Source organism: Pogona vitticeps, chromosome 5 (assembly GCF_051106095.1).
Source record: "Pogona vitticeps strain Pit_001003342236 chromosome 5, PviZW2.1, whole genome shotgun sequence".
Classification (NCBI taxonomy): Eukaryota; Metazoa; Chordata; class Lepidosauria; order Squamata; family Agamidae; genus Pogona; species Pogona vitticeps.
The window spans coordinates 41682059-41704939 of record NC_135787.1 but is presented as its reverse complement, the minus strand read 5'-3'; the positions used below and the strand labels follow the sequence as shown (position 1 = coordinate 41704939).

Here is a 22881-nt window from a genome sequence, read left to right as displayed (position 1 = left end):
TCTTCCTTATTTGTTTTAATGTATCCAATAACCATGGAAATATCTGATTCACAATAAGCAGAGTACTGAAATGGAAAAGAACATAAGTCATAATCTTGCTCCTCAAGACAAGACTGAGTTATGCTTCAACTTTAATAATCTGATTAATCAAAATACAAAGAAAAGCTATAGATTTAGAGGGAGATTTATTTATGAAACCCCTATTTGCATGGAGCTCAAATTTCTTTAAAATAGTAATTTCTATGTCTTGACATTTTTGTAAACCATTTCATACAGAAAACAGCTGAAAGACATAAAACTGGAAACAGCATTTGGTACATTAATAAGTTATATTTTAACCAAAATCTTTCCACTGTGAAAAATCACATAGTCTCTTGGTATGGAAAGCCAGCTGTTTCTGCTTGGAAATATTACATCCAAAACAGGGCCTTGGCAGGCACAAAAAGTGGTACTGACACTGCTATAGGGCAGTATAGGTTACGTAACAGTAACATTCTATTCAACCTCTGGAATGAGTGTGGCATTTTAAAACGTGATTGCTTTTCATATTACAAAGATGTCACTGTCTCAACTGATAATTCTTCATTTAGTCATCCAAGAAAAAGTAATTTCCACTTTTCTTTTGTTCCACATCCTGCAAAGGAAAGAACAGGAAATGCTGTTAGTAATTTTTATTTAAATATGCATAAAGAACACAGACATTATGCAAACAACAAAAGTTACACAGAATAAGGTTTAATGTTTAGCATGCCTCTTATTATTACCTTGATTGAATTGAGCTTGTTTATTCTTGGTCTGTAATTGTTTGGATCTCTTCTGAAAGTAATTTCAAGCTGTGACAAAAACTTATTCATGCCAGCCAAAAGTGTCTGAGGACTGTAAAGAAGGTAGAAGTCAACCAACACATAATTAAATGAAAACCATTGAAAAAGTTAGTTATCAAATAATAATTCCATATACAGTGGTGCCTTGCTTAACGATGTTAATTGGTTCCATTAAAAATCGTTATGTGAAAACATCGTTAAGCGAAACACCATTTCCCATAGGAATGCATTGAAAACCGGTTAATCCGTTCCAGTTGGAACGGACTGCTGTCCTTAAGCGAAAATCGCCATAGGAAACATCGTTGAGCGAAACGCGGTTCCCCAATTGAAATGCATTGAAGCCGACTCAATGCATTTGAATGGCTTTCCGATGTCAGTTTTCGTTCCTTTAAAAGTGTCTTTAAAAGTGTCTTAACCCGTTTGAAACCTGTTTTAAATGCTTGCAATCGTTAGTCCACCTTGTGTAATGTATGCAAACTTAATTTGGTGTTGTTCTGAGTCTTCATTAATTTTTGGTGAATTTTTTTCTCATTGAAAAGCATTGGACAGACCGTCCAATGCTTTTCAATGAGAGAGAAAAAAATTCACCAAAAATTAACGAAGACTCAGAACAACACCAAATTAAGTTTGCATAGGTTTCACGAGGTGGACTAACGATTGCAAGCATTTAAAACAGGTTTCAAACAGTTTAAGACACTTTTAAAGGAGCGAAAATGGACATCGTTAAGTGAAAATCCCCCATAGAGAACAGCGTTAAACGATGCGGAAAATTCCTCAAAGAAACCCATCGGTAAACGAATTCTTCGTTAAGCGAGGCACCACTGTAACTTGTAACTCAATTACTACATAAAAATATGCCAACAGCATTTTGAAGCTCAGCTGAAAAGGTGAAACCACATTGGCTGAAATCCAGTAATGTAACACTATGCTGTGTAAGCCTGATGACATTGTCAGCTGAGGTCACATTTTATTAATAGCTTCCTAACCCGTAGGTTTCTAGGTGTTGGAAAAGTATTTAAGGACAGTAGAACTAGAGTCTTAAATGTCTGAAAACTGCTAGAACTGCAGTGATTTTTAGACATTTAAGACTGTCCTGCTCTCCCCAAAAGGATCTAGGAACCATGGAGTGGAGGGAGAGGATAGGAAACTATTAAACTACGGCCATGACTGATGATGTCATTAGGCTTGTGTGGCATAAATTACATTACTGTTTTGCTATTTTGTGGCAACTACTAGCTGTCATTGTAGTTTTTCTCCATGTATCCCCATCAAGATAAACTTTAGCAGTAGAGGCTAATAATGCTTTTATGCCAGCGTCTGTCATTCTACCAGGTGTGATGCATTTCTGAAATAGTGAGCTGAAAGGAATACTTACATACAATCAAAAATTCCATTGAGATTTGGAAAGCTGCTTAAACTGCTCCACATCCCTCCTCAAAATTTATTTTCCACAAGCAATGCCCAGGGTTAAGATCCATTTGCCCACCTTCCCTGAATAGGTCTTTTGCCATCAAACCTTACCCGCAATGCAGAGCTGTGTAAGAATTTTATTTTGCCAAATTTCTTCTTTGTTTATTACCTGTTCGCCACTGTGCACTTGGATGGAATACCATCAAAGACAATGACACGATCTGCTAGGTAAGTAGCCATGATGAAATCATGCTCTACTATAAAGGCAGTTTTTTTAGCATGGAGAATGAAACTGAAAGAAAAAAAAAAGATTTTTATGAAGATTTTGTATGGAATTTTTTAAATGAAACTATCTTTGAATATCAATTATATCTTTCCCAAATATCACCCCCTTCCTAGCTAGTATCCAGCTTACCGTTTGACAACTCTAGCTGCCATCAGACGTTGCTCAGAGTCCAGGTATGCAGAGGGTTCATCAATCAGGTAGACATCAGCAGGCTTGCCAAGACAGAGGGCAAGAGCAACTCGTTGCAACTCACCTCCAGACAGCGTTTGCACCTGTCAAAGACATCATTTTTTGAACAATCACTTGACACAGTCAGTGAGATCTTTAACAACATAGCATGAGGTCACACAGACAGTACCTCTTGATCAATTATATTTTCAATCTGTAGAGGCTTCATTACATCAGTCACAAACTGTGGATGTGTATAGGCATCACGAATCTTTTCATGAAGTAACTGACGTACACTTCCCTGTTGAAAAAAAGAAAGTATCTCCAGTTTGTATAATGACATTTTCATCAATGATACCGGCTGAAATACACAAGCAAAACGAAACAAACCAGTACTTACAGTAGACTTAGGACTGATCTTCTGTGGCTTATAACTAACATTTAAAACTGGTACTTCACCTGTGTGAGAAAAAGAGAGAAACTGCATATAGACAACTACTTGCTGCCAAAATCACAGCTCTAAGACAAAGAAATCTAGGTCTCTTAAACTTGCCATGAATACAATGGGGACTGTAGGGGCATTCATCAGGAGTTACTTTGTATTAGAACTACATGAACTAATTTTAATTTAAATGCTGTTTGAAATCTGCATTACCAACCTCAGTCACAAGATGGCACACACCCTTTGCAGGGCTTTGTCATCAAGCATAAACTACTGCCAGCAAGTGGTAATCTGAGGGACAGAGTCATAGGAATGACACCTTCCCTCTGCTGTTGATCAAAACTCTCCCCTGCTAATGAATTAGATAGATTCCTCCTTTCTCTCAGGGATGTCCGGGTGCATCATGGCAGCAGTGATGCCTCAGGATCCCAGCAATTACAGATTCATTAAGATGGTACAACCCTAATGAGTCCAGGTGTATCCACATTGAAGCACTGCCTGAAGGCTTTGGCTTTCTAAACAAAGCTCTGTTGTAACTTATGTTGATTAAACAAAAAGGAAACCAATGTTCTGAGTTACATTTTATCAATAGGCAAACATTACTTTTATCATCTGGTGTAAGTCTTCCAGCAAGCATGCGAATAAATGTTGTTTTGCCAGTTCCTAGAAGAGAAAACAAACAGCATCAAACACATTCCAAAACATATTTTGTCGCTGATCTTCAATAAAAACAGGTATCTGTATGCAAAAAAATAAACTTGGTTTCTGGGGAATAATACTTTTAATGGACATCTAAAGACACAAGAACCATAGACATGGGTTGTTCTTCAAGAGGCTCCCTCTACAGAGCCTAATAAGCAATGAGACTACCCTACCCACCCATGCTTCCTTGAGACTCCCATGAACCTTTGCACCACTCCCAGGCAGGCCTGGAATCATCTCCTCCTTTAAAGACCAACATAATGATGGAAGTTCATAAGGAGGTGTGAAAAGCTCCTCTTTACTGTTGTTTTTTTTTTACAGCTCCAACGGTTCTGCCTGGGGGAATTGCTAGCAAATTCTGACAACTGCGGTCCAAAAGAAGCAAAAGTCCCATTGGTAGGGCTGCCCAAGACACAAAAATAAATACAAGCTTGACTGAATGGAGAAAATATGCACACATGGCATGATGATCTTGCCTTAAGTACTTTCACAAGTGCCAAAATCCTGTTCTGTAGCTCAGCCAGTACAGTGGGAGGGATTTCACTGGCAATTGCAGATGGCCAGTATTTAGAGTTCCTGCTTTGATTTCAGGTTTTGTGCATTTCACTTCATTGTGTGCAAGCTGCATACATTCCAAAATTGAAGCAGGCGTTCTTTATTTACTGGCAATCTTCTGGCGCCAATGATATCATTCCCTCTATACTGTCAGAGCTACATAACAGGATAGCAGCTAATATGAAATAATACAAACCAGATTTACATTTTGATTCTAATGTGAAGAGAATAGCTACTTGCATTTTAGCATAGTTCACCATTTCCTCCTTTCTAGTCTGCACTCAGGTAAGTAATCTCATGTGTTCCAAATGTTTTTGACTACAACTCACCTAACTCCCAACTTATCCAAGTTGGCTGGGGCTCATGGGAGTTCCCAAAATGCCTGGAGTACACCAGGCTGTTTACCAACTACAGTACTGAGACATTAAAAGATTTGATATTGGTATTAATTTGCTTCCATGCCTCATCTCATTAAAGTTCAACATCTTTAGGCTTCTAATTATCCTCTTGTTGTATCATTAACACAATATGGATGAGAATCTGGAAAATTAAGTGTTACATATGATTGGCTATACCCCATGTTTACAACTTAGAGCAAGTGTTACTCTCAAACATCTAACACAGTCTTTGGATATACAATAAGCTCTGCAAAAATGATTGTGTTGACTTTTCCAAATGGAAAAATACTCACCATTTTCTCCCAGCATCACCATTATCTCAGAGTCAGTGAATTCTCCAGCTACAATTGACAGTTCAAACTCTCCCATCTTTTTTTTCATTCCAGGGTATTTATACATACACATCTTCTTAACTTCTTCTTCATTTGCTGTCTCTGCCACTTTGAAAACAAGAGATGCGTCTCGGAACCTCAGGTTTTCTGTTGGAACATAGCCATCCAAGAAAATATTGATTCCTGCAAGAAAAAGACTTTCATTAATAACTATATTTAACCAATGATAAGTTTATCAAAAGGTAATACAGCAAATGAATCCAGTCAAAACCCAAGGAAGCTCCATTCTGGATACTCTGAACCATTCAGCAGTGAACACTTTATACTACCTTCTGAGTGTTAGGAATAGACAAGGAAGGGAATAAACAGAGTTGTACACATAAACAGGTCTGCCATATCAAACAGCAGAAGGGCAAGGGGCAATCCATGCCTACATTTTGTCTAATTACCACCTATTTTGGATAATTATGAGAAGTCGCAAAACTACTAAGCATTTTTTTCTTTATTTGTAAGAATAAGCATCAAACTGGTGCATGCATACATAGTGTGCATTTTTAAAAATTATTAATAGCATGACTGGTAGAAGCAACACTGGAAACAATAAAAGAACTTATAGAGTTAAAAATAATTACCTTCTCTTACACTGAAAGGCATAGTGACGACACCATAAGCACTTGGCACGCCATATAAGCAGCAGATAAAATCAGACAGATAATCCAGGACACTCAGGTCATGTTCTACAACAATGATGTATCTGGAAAACAATTTTTTTACTCTCTTGATAAAAGTTTAAAAGTTTGGAAATTTGAATTCAAGAGTTCCCTCTACAAAGTATCCAAGCAAAAACTTAATGGCAAATCTAAAAGCAAAATGAGTTTTTACTACTATTGACTGAGTACACAGGATTATTGCCCATATATTCTGAAAATATCACTAATTATTTTATTTAAAAATTTATTAAGTTGTCCATCTAATCCAACAGTTTAATTGCAGAAGTAGACGCAATACTACACATTATTGAAATAAAAACAACCATTACAAATATACTTCAGGAAACATATAACAAAGCAGATAATTTTTAAGGTGACTTCAAAGATTATGATGGAGATTTTCTTAAGAAAAACACATTTTTATAATATATTCTATTGAATACACTTTACAACAGGAATGAAGAATATTTGACCCCATAGATATTTTAAACAACAATTTCCCAACAACTAATCAGATTGTAATCTAAAGGGCAACAATATCTCTGCTCTAGGAGCAGCTAACATGTTCTGCCATTTCTGATTCAAAATTAGAAACCAAGACGATAATCCTCAGACTGGTGAACCAATAAGGTGCTTAAGGTGAGACATACTATTGCCATCATCTGCTCCATCTCAAATCACAAAACCTGATGTTAATTCAGAAATGGCAGGATACAAGCACAGGTAGATGCAAACATGAGACTTGGAAATAGAAGCAAGCCCATATGAGTGATGGAAGTTATTCATCTGCTTTAATTGCATTAATAATACGAGATCAGTTACAAAGAGCATATTTGTACAGCACTTACCTGTCTGGGTTTATTAGAGATCGAATTGTAATAGCAGCCTTTAGGCGTTGCTTAACATCTAGGTAGCTGGAGGGTTCGTCGAACATGAAGCTATCCCACAGACAGAAAGAAAAGCTCTAAGTTTCTCAAATCACATCTACATTTTTCCACAGATTACATTGTTCCCTGTAATAATCAGATGGCTGAGTACCAACGAGACCGGAGCCAAAAAGGAGCCACAGAGAAATAAGGAGGGATTATTTCAGTGTACTCAGGTTAATCTCATGAACATAAAAGCATAAGACATTTTAAAAACAAAAGGAAAGTGAACCCAACCAACACAATGAAGACTGGACATGCTCAGTACCTTCCTTAAGTCACAAAATACAGCATCATTTGGAAAGGGAGGGGGAACCTCTGATGCAAAGTATATAGAGCATGCTTAACAACATAACTAGCAAATGCTCTTAAATTTAGCACTAAAGAATAAATTGCTTCAGAAATAGTCTGGGATTCATAAACTTTAATAAAAGACACTTATTGACACATAAAATGCTAAAATCTGCGAATTCTTTCCCAGTCTGTTATGTATATTTGCCACTGTAGAAAGCTTCCAGGCTTTAAGCAGCACTGTTTTTGTATCAGTACATATGAAACTTCTTGTAACTTCAATAAGCATGTCTTACTTCGAATATTACATAAAATATTACAGAAATGATTGCGAAAAACCTATCAGGAATTTGCTGTGGAGTAAGTGAAAATAAAGTTGTGGCAGTGCATTCCAGTTAATGAACATGGTGTCAGTCTCATGCCTGGTTGCACACATGACTAGCACATGACTAAGCATGTGACCAGAACCTTATTAATTAGCTGCTCTTTGCTGCCGTGACTTACACAATTTCACTTATTCTAGAGTAAAATCCAAATGCAATTCAGGCCTATAAAATTAAAATCTACTTAATTTTGAAAGTTATTTTGCCTACATGGCAAAGTGAGCAAACTAAGCAACTAAGTTAACTAGAAACATCAACCATCATATTATTAAGGAAGAAAGCTGGAGAAGAAGAAGCTGGAAGTCCCACTCAACATAGTATTTCAGTCACAGGGAAAAATGATATTTGTTCTTGCCGGAAAAAAAAAGATTCTAAAAGGCACAAAGTTACATACATATCAGCCTTTTGAATGCAGACCACAGCACAAGCAAATCTCTGAAGTTCTCCTCCTGATAAGTCTTCAACATTTCGTTCTCTCAGATGGGACAAATCTGCAGAAGATACAAATACATATACAGTGGTGCCTCGCTTAACGATTGCTTCGTTTAACAAAAAATTCGCTTAACGATGGCTTTTTCGGAGCGATCTTGCACTTCGTTTAACAATTTTCCCTATGGGCGATTTTCGCTTCGCGATTTTGGGACCATGTTTCGCTTAATGTTTTTGGTTTTAGGTCCCCCATTTCACTTAACGTTTTTTTTGACAGCTCCGTTTTTTGATATTTTTAAAATATTCTAAAATGTTTAAAAATGTTTAAAATGCTTGGAATCGTTAGTGCACCTAATAAAACCTTCGTTAAATTAATTTGGCTTTGTTCTGAGTCTTTTTAAATTTTTTGTGAATTTTTTTTTCACCATTGAAATGCATTGAATAGGTTTCAATGCATTTCAATTGGGGAACCGCGTTTCACTTAAAGATGTTTCCTATGGTGATTTTCGCTTAAGGATGGCAATCCGTTCCTATTGGAACGGATTATCCGGTTTTCAATGCATCTCTATGGGAAAACACATTTCGCTTAACAATGTTTTCCCATAGCAAATTTTTTTTGGAACCAATTAAAATTGTTAAGCGAGGCACCACTGTATGAACTATCAAGTTATATAAAATAAGCTAAAATGCCAATTTGCCACATAAAAATATGCACATGTTTTCCTGGAATGCTTCAACAGGAAGCAGCTCTACACATCACCCGCAGCTGGATCCTGAGTGTCTTTGTTTGCAAAAGGGAGTGAATCTAAGAGCAACTGGGAGGGACTGAAGATGTTTGCCAAATCACCATGGCCCACAGGTGAATTACATTAATGGGACTGAAGGTTCATGGATCAGATGCCTGCAGTTCAAAGGGTGTGCTCCCAAATTTGTATATATTTGTTTATTTTTCATTTCAATGCATTGGTATATGGCAATGATTTTACAGTGGGCTTGGGTTCATTGAAAAATTCATTCAGTGAAAGTTGCTCCCCAAGTTTTAATTTTTTTTAGATTCACTAGAGAAAATGAACAGGCCTTTTCAGTATTGCCCCTCACATGGCAATTCCAGAGCAAAATAAGCAAATAAATAGATAAAATTTAGAGCCGTATGGGGATCTGCAAAAATGACCCTTAGAGGCTGCATTTTGTCTAACCCTAATCTAGCCCTTAATGGATTTCCCACATGGTTCCCAAAAGTATCTCTGAAACCTTAACAATCTTCAGGAAGAATAGAAGGTTGTCTAGCATTATCACACTAGTAGCTAAAGTAATTACAATATTTTACACTATACACATCTGTAGTTTGTTAAAAAGAATCTAAATCTGTAAAATTACTATAGTAACCTTAGGTTTCATTCTTGTATAAAAACATTACTTACCAAGTTGCTGACATACAATAGTTTGTGTGCCAGTTTCATCCTTCCGATCCAATATAGATCCCACTGTTCCCTGTTGTAGTAAGACAATAAATGAGACCTTGTCTTGCACTACAATATGACACTACACAAAAACCATTTTTCTTAGGAACATAGCAATCTTGCATGCACTAACTCTGGGTATCTATGGGAAGGGGGCTTTATAGCCTAATTCATAGGGTCCCTCTCAGCCCTGGAGTTTGATGATGATGATGAAGAATGTGCTGGTCCTTTGTCACTAATTCGATTGGTAAAGTTCTTTTCCTATCTCTGGAATTCTTTGTTTTCATGATTTCACTGTTTTGCTGATAGCTGCATCTCTGCCCTTCCAGTTAAGCAACAAGAATAAAAGGTCTTTCCACACAATGGAGACTATTTTTTTCCTCCTTTTATCTTTCTGTCTGTAACTACAAGTGTTAACTGTTAAATAAGGATATCTTTTCCCAACTTAAATGCTTCTAGAGTGATTTTTATCATGCAAAGTGCTTGTTTGTGTGCCAAAGAAACCAGGGTTGTGGGGGTGGGCTGTTGAGACTGATCACCTCACGTTTCTTTGTGTTGTTGTTTCTTCTATATAATAATCTACAAAGTAAAACAAAAAACCAAAAATCCCCAATAGTTTTCTGTTCTTGTTGTTGTTTAGTCGTTAAGTCCTGTCGGACTCTTTGTGACCCCATGGACCAGAGCACACCAGACCCTCCTGTCTTCAGTTTTCTGTTAAGGTAACTTAAAATTCTCTCTTAAATCTTTCCTGAATCATTTATAAATTTTCCCGTTTCTTTCCTTCTCCTCTTGTTGACAATAATTTTACTCACCTTAGCAGCTTTAGGAATCTGGTCCACATACTGAGGTTTAATTATCGCCTTGAGATCATCTTCCAGGATCTTTGTGAAGTAGTTCTGCAATTCAGATCCTCTGAAGTAAGTCAAGATTTCTTGCCAATCAGGTGGATCCTATATAGGAAGTATTTTAAATTTGTACTTGAGAGATGTAAAAAACATGTCTTAGGAAAAGAATATATCAAACAGCATTTTGAAAATCAAAAGCTAGTAAAGGGGCAGTGGCTTTATCAACCAATATTAAAAGTTTGATAGAGCAACAGCTGCAGCTAAGAACCAGCTCCTCCACTGCATTTTCAGGGCAGATAAAGGAGCTGGTGTTTTTAAGAAGGTAATTCTATGTAAAAGATGTGCCACAAAGGCACTAGAATTAGCCCATCCATATTGTACAAAACAGAGCTAGCATAGATTACTCTGCATTCTCCTGTTTGTTTAATTTATTGAAAAAGGGACAGTTTTAACATCAGTCCGGCTGATGTCCATAGGTCTAGACCTAGGGCTTATACATTTTTTTCACTCCCAGAAATCTAGATAATTAAACTTTTTTACAGGGTTGTTTTCATGTCACCGGAAATTAGACAATGATTTCATGATAGTTCAAGTGTGGTTCAGTGATCCACGTTTTGTAGCAAAATTCTCCACATATACCTAGTCTCTATGAATACTATACAAGTCCTTTGCACAAGATAAAAGGTAGTACATGGGAGTTCATATCGGACATATCATACTCAATCTAATCCAGAGTTCGAAACATGGAATGGTTGCAGAGAAGGGAAGGAAGTGGATACCTTCCTTTTGTTAAGTGAAATTATGAGTGTACTGTCTCCCAGCAAAGCCAAATGAGCCTTTCTTTTCTTCCTTGGTAATCGTATCACCTCTGGGGTGAATCATTTAGACAGATTAATTACTAATGTAAAATCCAGAATCTCTGGAAAAGAAAGGGCAGGAACAGAGACACTACTTAAATATTTCTGCCCCTTGAATTTCAGAGGCTGAACATTTTGGGGCCTGGGCCTGCATACCAGAATTTTCCCGGTTCCAACTCCTCCTACTGAAATCATTAGTTCAAATCACTGAAGCCTCTTTGAGATTAGGTCAATCAGAAATCATATTGTCCAAGATTCCCAGCATCCTGGATTTTAGCCAGAAAATTGTGTCATTTATCTTTTCCCTTGAAGTACTGGTTCTAGCCCAGAAGACTTTAGTCAGCTTGTCCTTTGAGATTTCTGCTACTGTCTACTTTTCTTTGCAGTGCTCCAACTAGAAACGCAATGCTCCATAACTCTTTCTCAGGAAAGTACAGTAAGAATCGGGGCAAGAATCACTGTGTATCTATTTTTCTATGCACAATAGCACCTCTTCCCCTTACCTGGGATGTATGATGTAGTTTAAGATCTTTATTGCTCCCTTTTTTGCAATTCACTCTTTATTCTTACCCACTGGAGCAACTGCTGAATCCCAGACTTCTTAGTGCTCAACCCTACCATTTTTTAAAATATGAATCTGGCCCCTTCAAGCTTCCTCAAATTCGTAACAGTATGGATATTCAAACTCTCTCAGTCTTGTAAGTTAGCTTCTATACGTAACATTCCTTCATTTTGAAAGAACCTATTATTAGCTGGTGACATTATCCATTTACGGTTTGCCATTTATGAATCTTTGCCATAATATCTGTTACTAACCCATGTAATCTTTGTGTGTATGAAAAGAACATGAAAATGAAAAAAGCACCTGTTAAGTGCTTTTTCTTCCTTGGAAACTGATGGTTACTATCTTTGCTCCGACAACAAAATTTGCTCTACTTAACTTACATGCTTGTAAGCTTCCATTTTCTCCTGTTATATACAAAACATTACAGGCTACTCATTGGATAGACTCCAGTCTTGGGAACTGTTAAAGTAAAGGACCTGATAGTAACTGGGTTTGGTCTATATAACTTTATGTAGTTTTCCTTTGCACAAGAATTCAAAACACAAAGCTTCACACAGTATTCAATTATTATACTTAATACTTATTTGCAATACATACATCGTATTTCCCAAGATTTGGCTTTTGTTTTCCTGCTAAGATTTTCAAGGCAGTTGATTTTCCAATACCATTTGTTCCAACCAGCCCAAGAACTTCGCCTGGACGTGGAATAGGCAACCTTCATGAAATAATTGAAGATTAAATAAATGAACATGTAAAGCAAGACAGTTGTGCATCATACAGTAAAATTTATTTTATACATTTCAAACTCATAGCTAAAGCATGTATCGTTATACCCAACAGCAAAGAAATGCATATTTTAAGGTTCTCTGTTGTCCTTTCAGCATATACAGTGGTGCCTCGCTTAACGGCGATAATCCGTTCCAGGAAAATCGCCGTTAAGTGAAAACATCGTAAAGCAAAAATAAAAAGCCCATTGAAACACATTGAAAACCTTTTAATGCATTCCAATGGGCTTAAAACTCACTGTCCAGCGAGGATCCTCCATACGGCGGCCATTTTCGCTGCCTGTATAGCGAGGAATCCGTCCCTAAACACAGCGGGGAGCCATTTTATTTACCCGGCGGCCATTTTGAAATCGCCGATCAGCTGTTGAAAAATTGTTTTGCAAAGAATCGGTTCCCAAAGCAGGGATCATTGCAAAGCGAAATTCCCCCATTTAGACCATCGTTTTGCAATCGCAAAAAGATCGTTGTAAAGCGGATTCGTTGTAATACAGGGCAATCGTAAGTGAGGCACCACTGTATACTCAAAAAGGCATAAGAGTGTGGACTCAACTCATTAGCAAAAATTGCCCCTTTCTTGTATATATAAAGCGTATCCTATCAAATCCATTATTAACATGCAGGCATATATGCTCAAAAACACCATTCATAAAGCATCAAAAATCTGAATGCTGAATACTATGTGCTGGGTAACAGGGATGTTCTTGTGCTCACATTACATCCCACAAGAAGAATGGAGCTTCTTGTTCTCCAAATGGAAGCTGAATTGTTTGCTCACAGCAGATGTAAAATATATTCTATGGAGCAGTGCAATTCAACTGAATCATATTTTGAAAACCTGCAGGATAAGAACCAGGTAGTACTACTGAATTCTCCTCACTTTATTCCCTTTAAACTCTTACACAAATAATTAGTACTATACACAAAAACAGGCACCCACAGCATATAGAGGATTGCAGTGATTACTATTACAGCAACAACACTTGACACAGCTAGCAAGATGAAGGGAATTACTACAATCCATGTAGGCATCTTAATTTCCAAAACAAAAAACAAAACAAAAAAACCTAACACACACCCTTTTATATTCACCAAAAATACAGCTGGAGCTGTACCTCAAAAAGTAAGAAAATTAAGACCACAGATCAACTTGCATCCCATGTAAATAAAAGAGGCGAGTCTGCCTTTTCAATGCCTTAAATGAAAAAATCCACTGCTTACTGAAACTAGGAACGCTAAACAGAGTAAGACCTCACTCTACCTATAGGTTAGTTGTACTGAACTAGTAAAGATTATATAACTATGGATAAGATTGTGCTGGACTTCTGTGCTTTGCTTCATTCAGTTCTTCCATATTAGTAAGGTACTATAAACGAGGTGGGATAGCAAGGGGAATTCTACTGTTTATTTGGGGTGGATTTCAAGGTACAAGAAAGATGCACAAATGTGCTAATTTTTGTTTGGTGTGTGTGTGTGTGTGTGTGTAGATCACTTCAGTCATAATGTTTGTTTTAAACTAAAGGCCTTTCCCCCTCTTTGGGGCATTGCCCTGCTTCTTAAACAGTAGGAAAACTCACACATCAATACCGGGAAAAGAAAGTTTGTCTTAACTGGTCAACTTATGGTAAGAGGGTTTTTTTTAAGGTCCACCATATAAATTAACAAAATAGCCAGCAACAACTACTAAGCACTTTGACCCATCAATGTAATTCACAACTGCTTGGATCTCTAAGGAAACAACACCCACTCAGAAAAGAGAGAGTTGACATTGGAGCATTCCTCTTAAAAACACAGGTCATGCATATTCCTCTGCCACAAGCCAGTGGCATGCTGCTCAAATTTTCCTCCTAGGAAAAACATTTCTGGGATCAGACATGTTCCACAAAAAAGCTAGTTCTACTCGTTGAGGGTAGAAAAACACAATCTAACCCATTACTGCCACTCTAATTTGGCTACTTGAGTAAAAGGTATAAATAGAAACTTTAAACTTATATTATAGCCAGGAGCACTGGTGAACTACCCCAAATTCTGCATCAGGAAGCTAATGAATATACAAAGAGTGGAATCCAATTAAGCCTTTCCACTTACACAACAATTCCCACAATGGGACCGGGAAGGATAGCCATGTAATCCCTCAACCATGCCTCTGGAGGATGGCGAACCTTCCTCCCCAGATTTTTGGGAAATGCAAGAGGCTGCTGGGAAGAGCAGAAAATCGTATCATGTGAGTAGATTTCTCTTCACATGATGTTGGATTTCACCCAAAGTAAGAGGGTTTATTCAAAATTGCAAAGAAAAACAGAAACAAAACACATACTTATTCTCAAAAACATTCAAATTACTTCAGATGACATTCAATGAAAAGCGGTTGTAATTCAGGGATTGTAAGGGGGAGATACCTGTGAAGTTTGAAGGCATTGGCACAGTATCTGTGTGTTGTTTCTTTTTCGAGGTTGCTAGGTAAATTAACAATCGACAAGGCTCCAAAAGGACATTTCTGTAAGGTAAGTGAGTTAATTAGCTTATATTCCCAAAAAGGAATCAACTATATTTCTGGAATAATACTGTTTTTGCTCTTATGTTTTGATACACACAAATCATCACCACCAATTCTACTATAATCCTATTATAACACCTCAGAAACAAAGGGAAATCAATAAATTTTTCCTCTTGAAACAACTTCAAGGAAAAAATATTCCAAGTAAATAAGGATGGTCACAGCACCTCCCTTTCCATGTCTTCCAGATATTTAACATAAATACACAGATAGATGTTTCCTAGGGGAATTAGAAGCTAATCTATAAAACAATAAAGCTACCACTGTTGAGCTAAGTAGCTCTTTGAGTTGGAGCACCTGTCAGCAGACCCAGAGTTTGGAATTTTGATTCCACAGTGTGCCTTCGATGAGAAAAGCCAGCCTGCCTTGGGCAAGGTGGACAGTCCCAGAGCACAACCGAAGCAAAGACTGGTAAATGACTTCTAAGCACTCTGTACAGTGGGGTCTTGACTTGAGAACTTAATCCGTATTGGAAGGCGGTTCTCAAGTCAAAAAGTTCTCAGGTCAAATCTGCATTTCCCATAGGAATGCATTGAAAACCATTTGATCCGTATCTGCTCTTTTCCGTCCATAGAAACTAATGGGAAGCTGCTATTCTGCCTTCGACCACTAGAGAGGGATATTTTGTTTCTTTTTTTCTTAGGTCAAGAAAGGTTCAGGGAAGGCAGGGAAAATACAGTCCAGGCAGTACAGTACCAGGCAGTCTGAAGACTGTCTCCCAATCCACTCTCTAAACGCTGGGAGGAGTGAGGAAGCAGACAGGCACCCTTTTCACTGGCCAACAGTTAACAGAAAGTTCACATTTTGCACTTTCCCTGCCTCCCACGTGGTTTTTTTTCAGTTCTTAACTCAAATCTAAGTACTTAAGTCAAGTCAATATTTTCCTATGAGAGTGGTTCTTAAGTCAAAATGTTCTTAACTCAAGCCGTTCTTAAGTCAAGACCCCACTGTACTTTGAAAACCCTTGGAAGGGTCACCATAAGATGACCCTGATGCGATTGTAGATATATATTATTTTATTCTTTACCAAGATGACTGTGGTAATCAGGAATAGCATATGCAGGATATTAATTTCAAATTTGCTAATGAAAACTGACCAAACAACAGAGACAGTTAATATAATGGAATTCCTGTCGCAGTGCATTTGCTTGAATGCAGTAATTATTCTATGTTCAGGAACAAAATGATATTTTCCCCATCTCTTCTGGATATATCTAATGAACCTGCTCAGAGGCTATGCCAGACCATCACTTAGGCAGGAAGCCCAGTGAAGGTCTCTGTCCATGTTTGAATACTGAAGAGTAAGAAAGCAGCAGGAAAAAAGTACAAAAGTTGAAGATTTAATCAAAAGCAGTACCCCAGTTGCAAACAAGACTAGGTTATACATGTTTTAAACAAATTTCTACTATTATGACTAGATAGATCCTTACCTTAATGCAAATACCACAACCAATACATAGTGTTTCAGAAATCCATGCTATTTTACACTGTGCTGTTACTTCTATGCACAGTTTTCCTGGTAAGAAAGAATTGTAAAAGATAAGACATGGTGTGCTATTGGCATACTGTATACATCAATGTGAATACAGAAAATGGCACAGAAACCAGGCAATAAGACAGATATGACTGAGATCTCAAAAGCCCTTCATCTGAGCACCTAAACATGCAGTGCAATATTCATAGCAAAGATGGTGTACATCCATTATCTTGAACGCAGAAGGGCAATGCTAATAGATGGTGTATATCACATTGGAAGGCCAATGTGTTCTGCCCTGTGTAGGTCAAATAGATCACTCCCTATAAGACTCATGATAAATGGTCACAAAATGGTATCAGGAATGGAAATGCTAAAAAAAAATAGCAGGGAAACTATCAAAGCCCCTCCCCCCCACCTGACACTATTCCAGATTTTATATTGACCACTGTGGAACAAAGAAACTTGAAAGGGAAATGAAAGTAAGAAAATGCTAATTCACTGAACATTTCTAGTTTATTTCTAGGTTTGAATCAGCAGAACAGTTTCTTATCACACTACTTAATGGTTTACCTAGTACCAGTATGTTCGTGATATCATCAACAGTATTTTGGGAAGAGCCATGTCAAATTACAGAATCATTTTTCTGTATTTAATTTTACCTGACTTCAGTCACTGTTTAGAATGACCCACACACCAGTATACAGGTGTACTATATACGCATCTAAATTTCTGTACCAAATTCTAGATTTCATTCATTCAATGGTGGTTCATTGTCCACAAAAACATATAACCAATGAATAAGTGTTAAAAGTACTACAGATACCTTTTGTAGTTTTTGCTGTAATACTCTAATATGACTGTCACTGAAGTCAGGGAATCTGAAACAAAAGTATTTTCCCTTCCTTTCTCTTTAAGCAGGGTCTCTCTTATTAAGTAACTGCCGAGGAGGATGTTATTAAAATAGGGTGATTATGTTTTTGTTTTTTATGTGTTTTAACCTATCACTTTTAACATATCTGCTTAATTTTTTCAATACTGTAATACATGTTTTAGCTCTTAGTACTGTTTGTCTTTAATACTGTAAGCTGCCTTGGGGTCTCACAGAAGAGATGCAGGGTATAAACATTTTAAATGAATAAAAAATTTACTCTGGTGCAAGCATTCCTTACCCATTCGAACCACAGGGCAGCTCTTCTTGCATTCCTGGCGACATTTCTTTGGCTTACACTTGTCATGATTCACAATAGCAATTCTTGTTAGCTTATCAGCCATTCTGAGGAATTACGCAGAAGTAAGTATATACATGAACCAAAGATTCCAAGATGATCAGACAAAATTCTAGATTAAAACACAAACAACATTAATAGGAAGAGCATACTGTATTAGAGAATGCTAGATACTAACAAGGGAGTACATTCAAAGAACAAGCACACTCAGTACAATCAAGCAGAAGTTCTCATTTCATTTCAGCAACTAGTACTTATGGGTGAAGCATAGGTAAGTATTATAATAGGGCTACTATGCTTTGTTTTTGATGGCATGCCTTTCAGGACAAGGCTTCTTACAGTGACAGCTTTATATAGTGGCATATATTCCCATAACAAGCCTTTCCCAGTCCCAAATAAGGGCTTTTGGGAGTTGTTGTTCAACAATCTCAGTAGGTTATCAGTTTGAGGAAGCCTAGTCTAGACTGTCTATCAGCAATTCAAGAACTGTAAAGCTTAACTTTTAAGATGCTTCAAAATAAAAACAACACAGCAATTTTCAGTTACTCTTCTTTCACAAATCATTATAAATCCTGCCACTAGTCCCCTAGTTAAGGAGAACTCCCTTTCCCATCTCCCTTCTGGGATACACATACTCTCCATCTCCAAGGGAGACTCAACCTGCTAATCTGTTTACTGGACTGCCATCACTCAGACCACCTGTGCTCAGAGAAATTTTCATTGTGATTTTTTTTCACAATATGCAGCATTTCCGTTGACCAAGGAACAGCCACAGGTTGATGCAAAACATTTTTAAAAAGATAATCTGTAATAAGGAAACTATATAGAATAAATCAATGAGATGAAAAGGAAAAATCAAGTACCTCCTCTTATGCTGCAAGGATATATGTTCCAAAAACAAGGCTCATCTATTAATACTTTTAATATTATTTTCTTCTTAAGAGAGTTAGAATTTGGGGCAGCACAAGTTATATCTGACAAACTGACAAGCTATTATGAAATTAAAGGAATAATTAGTGCATTTGATTAGAAGAATTGCACGCTAAATGTATACTTCTAATAGTCTTTTGAGAATGACAAATTATTTAATAAAAGGTTTAGATTAGGTGAATGGTTGATCATAAGAGCCCCCATCACAACAGATTTTAAATACGTTCCATTTCAGACTATAATTTTGTTGTTGTTATATGCCATCAAGTCAGAACTGACTTATAGCAACGCTAATGGCGCTTTTAAGGTAAATGAATGTAAATACAAGTAATTTGTCACATTAATTCTGTGATGCTGTTACTTTCGTAGTTTATCCCAGCCAAGCTTCACAAAATGCGGAATAGATGCATATACAATGGGCCAGTCCAAAGCCATTTATTTTGGTTAACAGCAGAACGTAAAACATTCATGAATACAGCATCTTCACTATGGATTAAGAGACTAATTTCAAGCACAACTGCTCACCTAGGATCCAAAATGACAGAACTACAGAATTAATGAGTATTACCACCTTAAAAATGAGTATTACCACCTACCATCAGGAACATATTTTGGCTGCCTGTAAAACCACCTACCTCCCTCTGACTAAAATGCTTCTCACCTTATTATAATTACTAAGAATGAATACTGCTAAATTATAAGGTGAGCAAAATAATAGCTTCCTTCTAGTGGCAACTCTTTGTTTATGAGCTATCAGTGAAAGTACACTGTCATGAAAAGCAGGAATTTCAAGAATAGATGAAGCAGAATATACCATGTAAAGTGAATCCTTTTCTTTGAAAATATTTTTAGGTCACTGAGATTTCAAGCCAAGTGTGGCAGACATGACCTAATACCAGACAGGTACCTTGTTAAGTGTGGTAATATCAAGACAAGTCAACACATCTTTCATGAAATTATCATGTTCAGCATATTAAGCCAATATCAGTACATAGAATCCAGTTTATTGGACATGACATATTACACAGATAAGTACTGATGTAATAAAAAATGGAATATCAGATATGTAAAGGTGAAGAAAAATTAGGAAATACTATCCCAGTGGGACAACATGGTATGTTTTTCACACACATACCAGAAGTCCTGTACAACTGCAACTCATCAGCTCACAGTCCGCAGTCCATCAAAGGCCTGACAAACCTGTCTACCTGTGATTGCAAAAACTATGGGGTTGCCAAGCACTGAATGGGCTCTATCCAGTGTGATGGGTCTCAAGCTGTGCACACCTACCCTTAAGGCAAATTCTCCTAATATGTTACTTTCTAAGTTTGTTTGTGCATTTAGAACACTCTTTACTTGTATCAGAGTCTTTCCTGGATTTGAGGGGTGCTGGCAACTTGCCAACAACAACATATATCAATATATTCAAGAATTTTTTTTCTTCCTTGTCTTCACCTCTGTCAAACTGTAACAAAAAATTGTATCATTTATTCCCTCCCTCCCACACCATAGATAACAAAGATAGCTCACTTATTCTGGTCTAAATCAGATAATTGTTCTCCCAACTGTAGTGCCACTAAAATCAATGGGATTTAAAATACATTATGACTCATTTCAATGAGTCTGCTCTGTGTAGAACCAACAATGGCTTTAATTCCTCGTCATATGACATCATTTTTTCTGCCATAAAACAGAAGCTATAAAATAAACAAATTGTCTTTGTAATAAAATGTATAATATCAACATTTCTGTGATTGGGGAAACAGAAAGGAGAAAGAAGGGGGTAAGGATAATAAAGGGTGAAGATTTCATTTAAAAAAGCAGGAATAGGAAAAATACTACAACTGAAGAGCAGAAAGGACAATCCTAAAAATTAAACACCAAGATATAGCAAGATATTTAGCTTGAGTTTTCACTCAGATGATTACTTTTCATGTAGCTTCTTTTGGATCTTATATGATTTGTGCAGAACGCTATATCCCAAAGTAACTAGAAAACTGTTAATGCTAGGCAGACTCTGTTAAAACTGATGCTACATGAAACAGTCTATATTGTAAAATTCACTTCAGCCTTTGGATTGTAGCATAGAAAATCAGAACAGTTCTTAAGAATACTAAAGTTGGCCATCCTCCTCAGTATACCACATATATAAAAATTTGCTCATAAAACAGAGGCTCAAATCCTCATGTACAGATTAGCGGTGTAATGCAAATTGCTTCTAGTTGAGAAATGAGCACAGACATTATCACATACTGACGGTGTAACAACAGATAATATCTACAGTGATGCAACTTGCCTTCTAAAGTTATGTTCTATGTGTTCTGTTGATCAGAGAATTCTATTTTCTGCTTGCAAATGTTCTGTCAATGATGGCACTATTACTTCTGTTATCAACTTGTAAACAAGAAAGGCACTGCACTGTAACTTGACTCTTACATAATTTTTCACCATTATACCAGTAAAGCACTATCCTGTATAAATGTGAACACCACTTCTGCCTTTCTAATGTACCAGAACATTGCCTGTCCTTTTTCCTTTTAAAGATCTTGGTTTTTCTTATGAGGACTAGTATACACAGAAGAAGCTAGTCCATGTAAGAAAGCGAATTAAGCAGCCAGAACTCTTAACTATCACAGCAAATTAAGGAGCAGCTTGTCTCTCTGGCTGAAAAACAACAACCTGCTGACATAAGAACTCCAACTCCATACAGAGTTTTGTCCATTACATCCAGTTGTAATTTCTACTTTCATAGAACTTATTTCGATGAGCTCATGATCCTATTGTCTTCACAAGAAATGACAACAAATACCCTTTCAAACTGCTTGAATGACTGAAACCAGATTCTGAATGAGGACATTCCTATAAAGGCTGAATAGAAAAAGTTAGCAATGCCCAGGTCACAAGCAATCTGTTACATGCTAAATAAAAACATATAATCATTTTAACTGTATCATTTAAAAAGTGACTTTTTTAAAAAGACATTTTAAAGAGATAATTCTTACATCCCTGAGAGAATAAGGATTGTCCTAAAATCCACTGTGGAAAATTTAACAATATACACAAACTGCCTTCCCCTGAATTATATTAACATTGAGTACAGTAGCTATACATTTTCAGATTCCATGCAGCCTTGTAGCATTTTCAGATGACAACAAAACTATACTTCCACAGATGTGCTGAGCAGCACAATTTGGTTTACCCTGCTCAAATGGTTATTTTTTCAAGGCAATATCTCACTGCTACCTGTACTTGTGAAATAACAAAATAATGAAATTAAGTCAACCCTACAGTGAAGATTTCACCTTTTCTTTCATTCTAAATACATTTGTATGCATTAAAAACCATCCATAAACAGATGACTTTGCCTTATGACAACACAATAGTTCCAGCACACCAGAGGATTAATGTGCACTCCAATATCAACTGTGCCAGGACTCCTTGTCATTTCTGGATAGTTGCTGAAATCATTCTCATTAAACCATTTATAACTTATCAATACATTTCATTCTCTTTTGATTTCAGAGCAGCCTATGTTCAAAAGGTACCATGAGAATAAATTAAAAACAACAAAAAGCACATGTAACGTTTAATGGATTAATGACAACAGCCCAAACGCCTAATAAAATATAATCATTCCTGCCTGGAACCGACAAGATTTCCGAGAAAAAAAACAGCAGCCGAATTTCTTTCGGGAAATTCTTTTGGGAGGGAGCCACTGCTTAAGAAGCCTTTTCCCTTTGGACTGAAGAACAGGTCTCTGGTATTAAAACGAAAAATAGATCTAACAAGAGACGCGTGCGGTTGTCTCCGAAAAAAAAAAACCGAAGTAGTAATGAGCAGAAGCCCAGGGTCCAAATGCTTGCGGAGGTGGAGAAAAGGGACCAACACAGCCATGGCTTCGGTTCCAGGCTCGGCTTGGGGGTGGGGTGGGGTTCTTTCACCTACTTGCAGCTGGAGAGGTTAGTTCCATTCCCCTCAAGCAACAGGAAGACGCGCCTAACGCGAACTGGGCAGCCGGGGCCCAGCCAGCCTTATCTACAGCTACCCAAGCGGCCCCACCTGAACACAGAAGAAGCCCAAGTATCTTCCTCTCGCAGGTTCTACTTACCAGGGAGATTAAGAAGGGGAAGGAGACGTCTCCCGTCCGGGACGGGGACAAGGGGAAAGGGCTGAGGAAGGCTGCCTTGCGGGACGCCGTGGTTCAACAGCTGGACACGGAGACAACGTGCTCCTACTGCCACCCGGCCAAAATGGCCGCCACCCTGAAAGGAGGAGCCGGTGCCGCTCACCATAGAGATGACGCCTATGAGGCGCCATGGACTAGAG

The 22881-nt window shown here is 37.3% G+C and overlaps 1 protein-coding gene across 2 annotated transcripts; it reads right to left on the bottom strand.

The window, feature by feature from the left end:
* Nucleotides 1–114: 114 nt before the first annotated feature.
* On the bottom strand, nucleotides 115–22824 carry ABCE1 (ATP binding cassette subfamily E member 1). Of its 2 annotated transcripts, none has more exons than XM_073001608.2 (18): nucleotides 22664–22824; nucleotides 17569–17737; nucleotides 16353–16438; nucleotides 14765–14862; nucleotides 12181–12298; nucleotides 10129–10266; nucleotides 9278–9347; nucleotides 7822–7918; nucleotides 6676–6765; nucleotides 5750–5871; nucleotides 5079–5300; nucleotides 3734–3793; nucleotides 3089–3147; nucleotides 2879–2989; nucleotides 2650–2792; nucleotides 2404–2526; nucleotides 765–876; nucleotides 115–634 (listed from the first exon to the last, which is right to left on the bottom strand). In XM_073001608.2, exons 2-18 carry the CDS (start codon nucleotides 17669–17671, stop codon nucleotides 587–589), a joined length of 1800 nt encoding a protein of 599 aa, XP_072857709.1. In that variant the 5' UTR covers nucleotides 17672–17737; nucleotides 22664–22824; the 3' UTR covers nucleotides 115–586. The 2 variants fall into 2 exon arrangements, with proteins under 2 accessions (XP_072857709.1, XP_072857710.1); XM_073001609.2 differs by having other exon boundaries at nucleotides 17569–17672; nucleotides 22664–22823.
* Nucleotides 22825–22881: the final 57 nt, after the last annotated feature.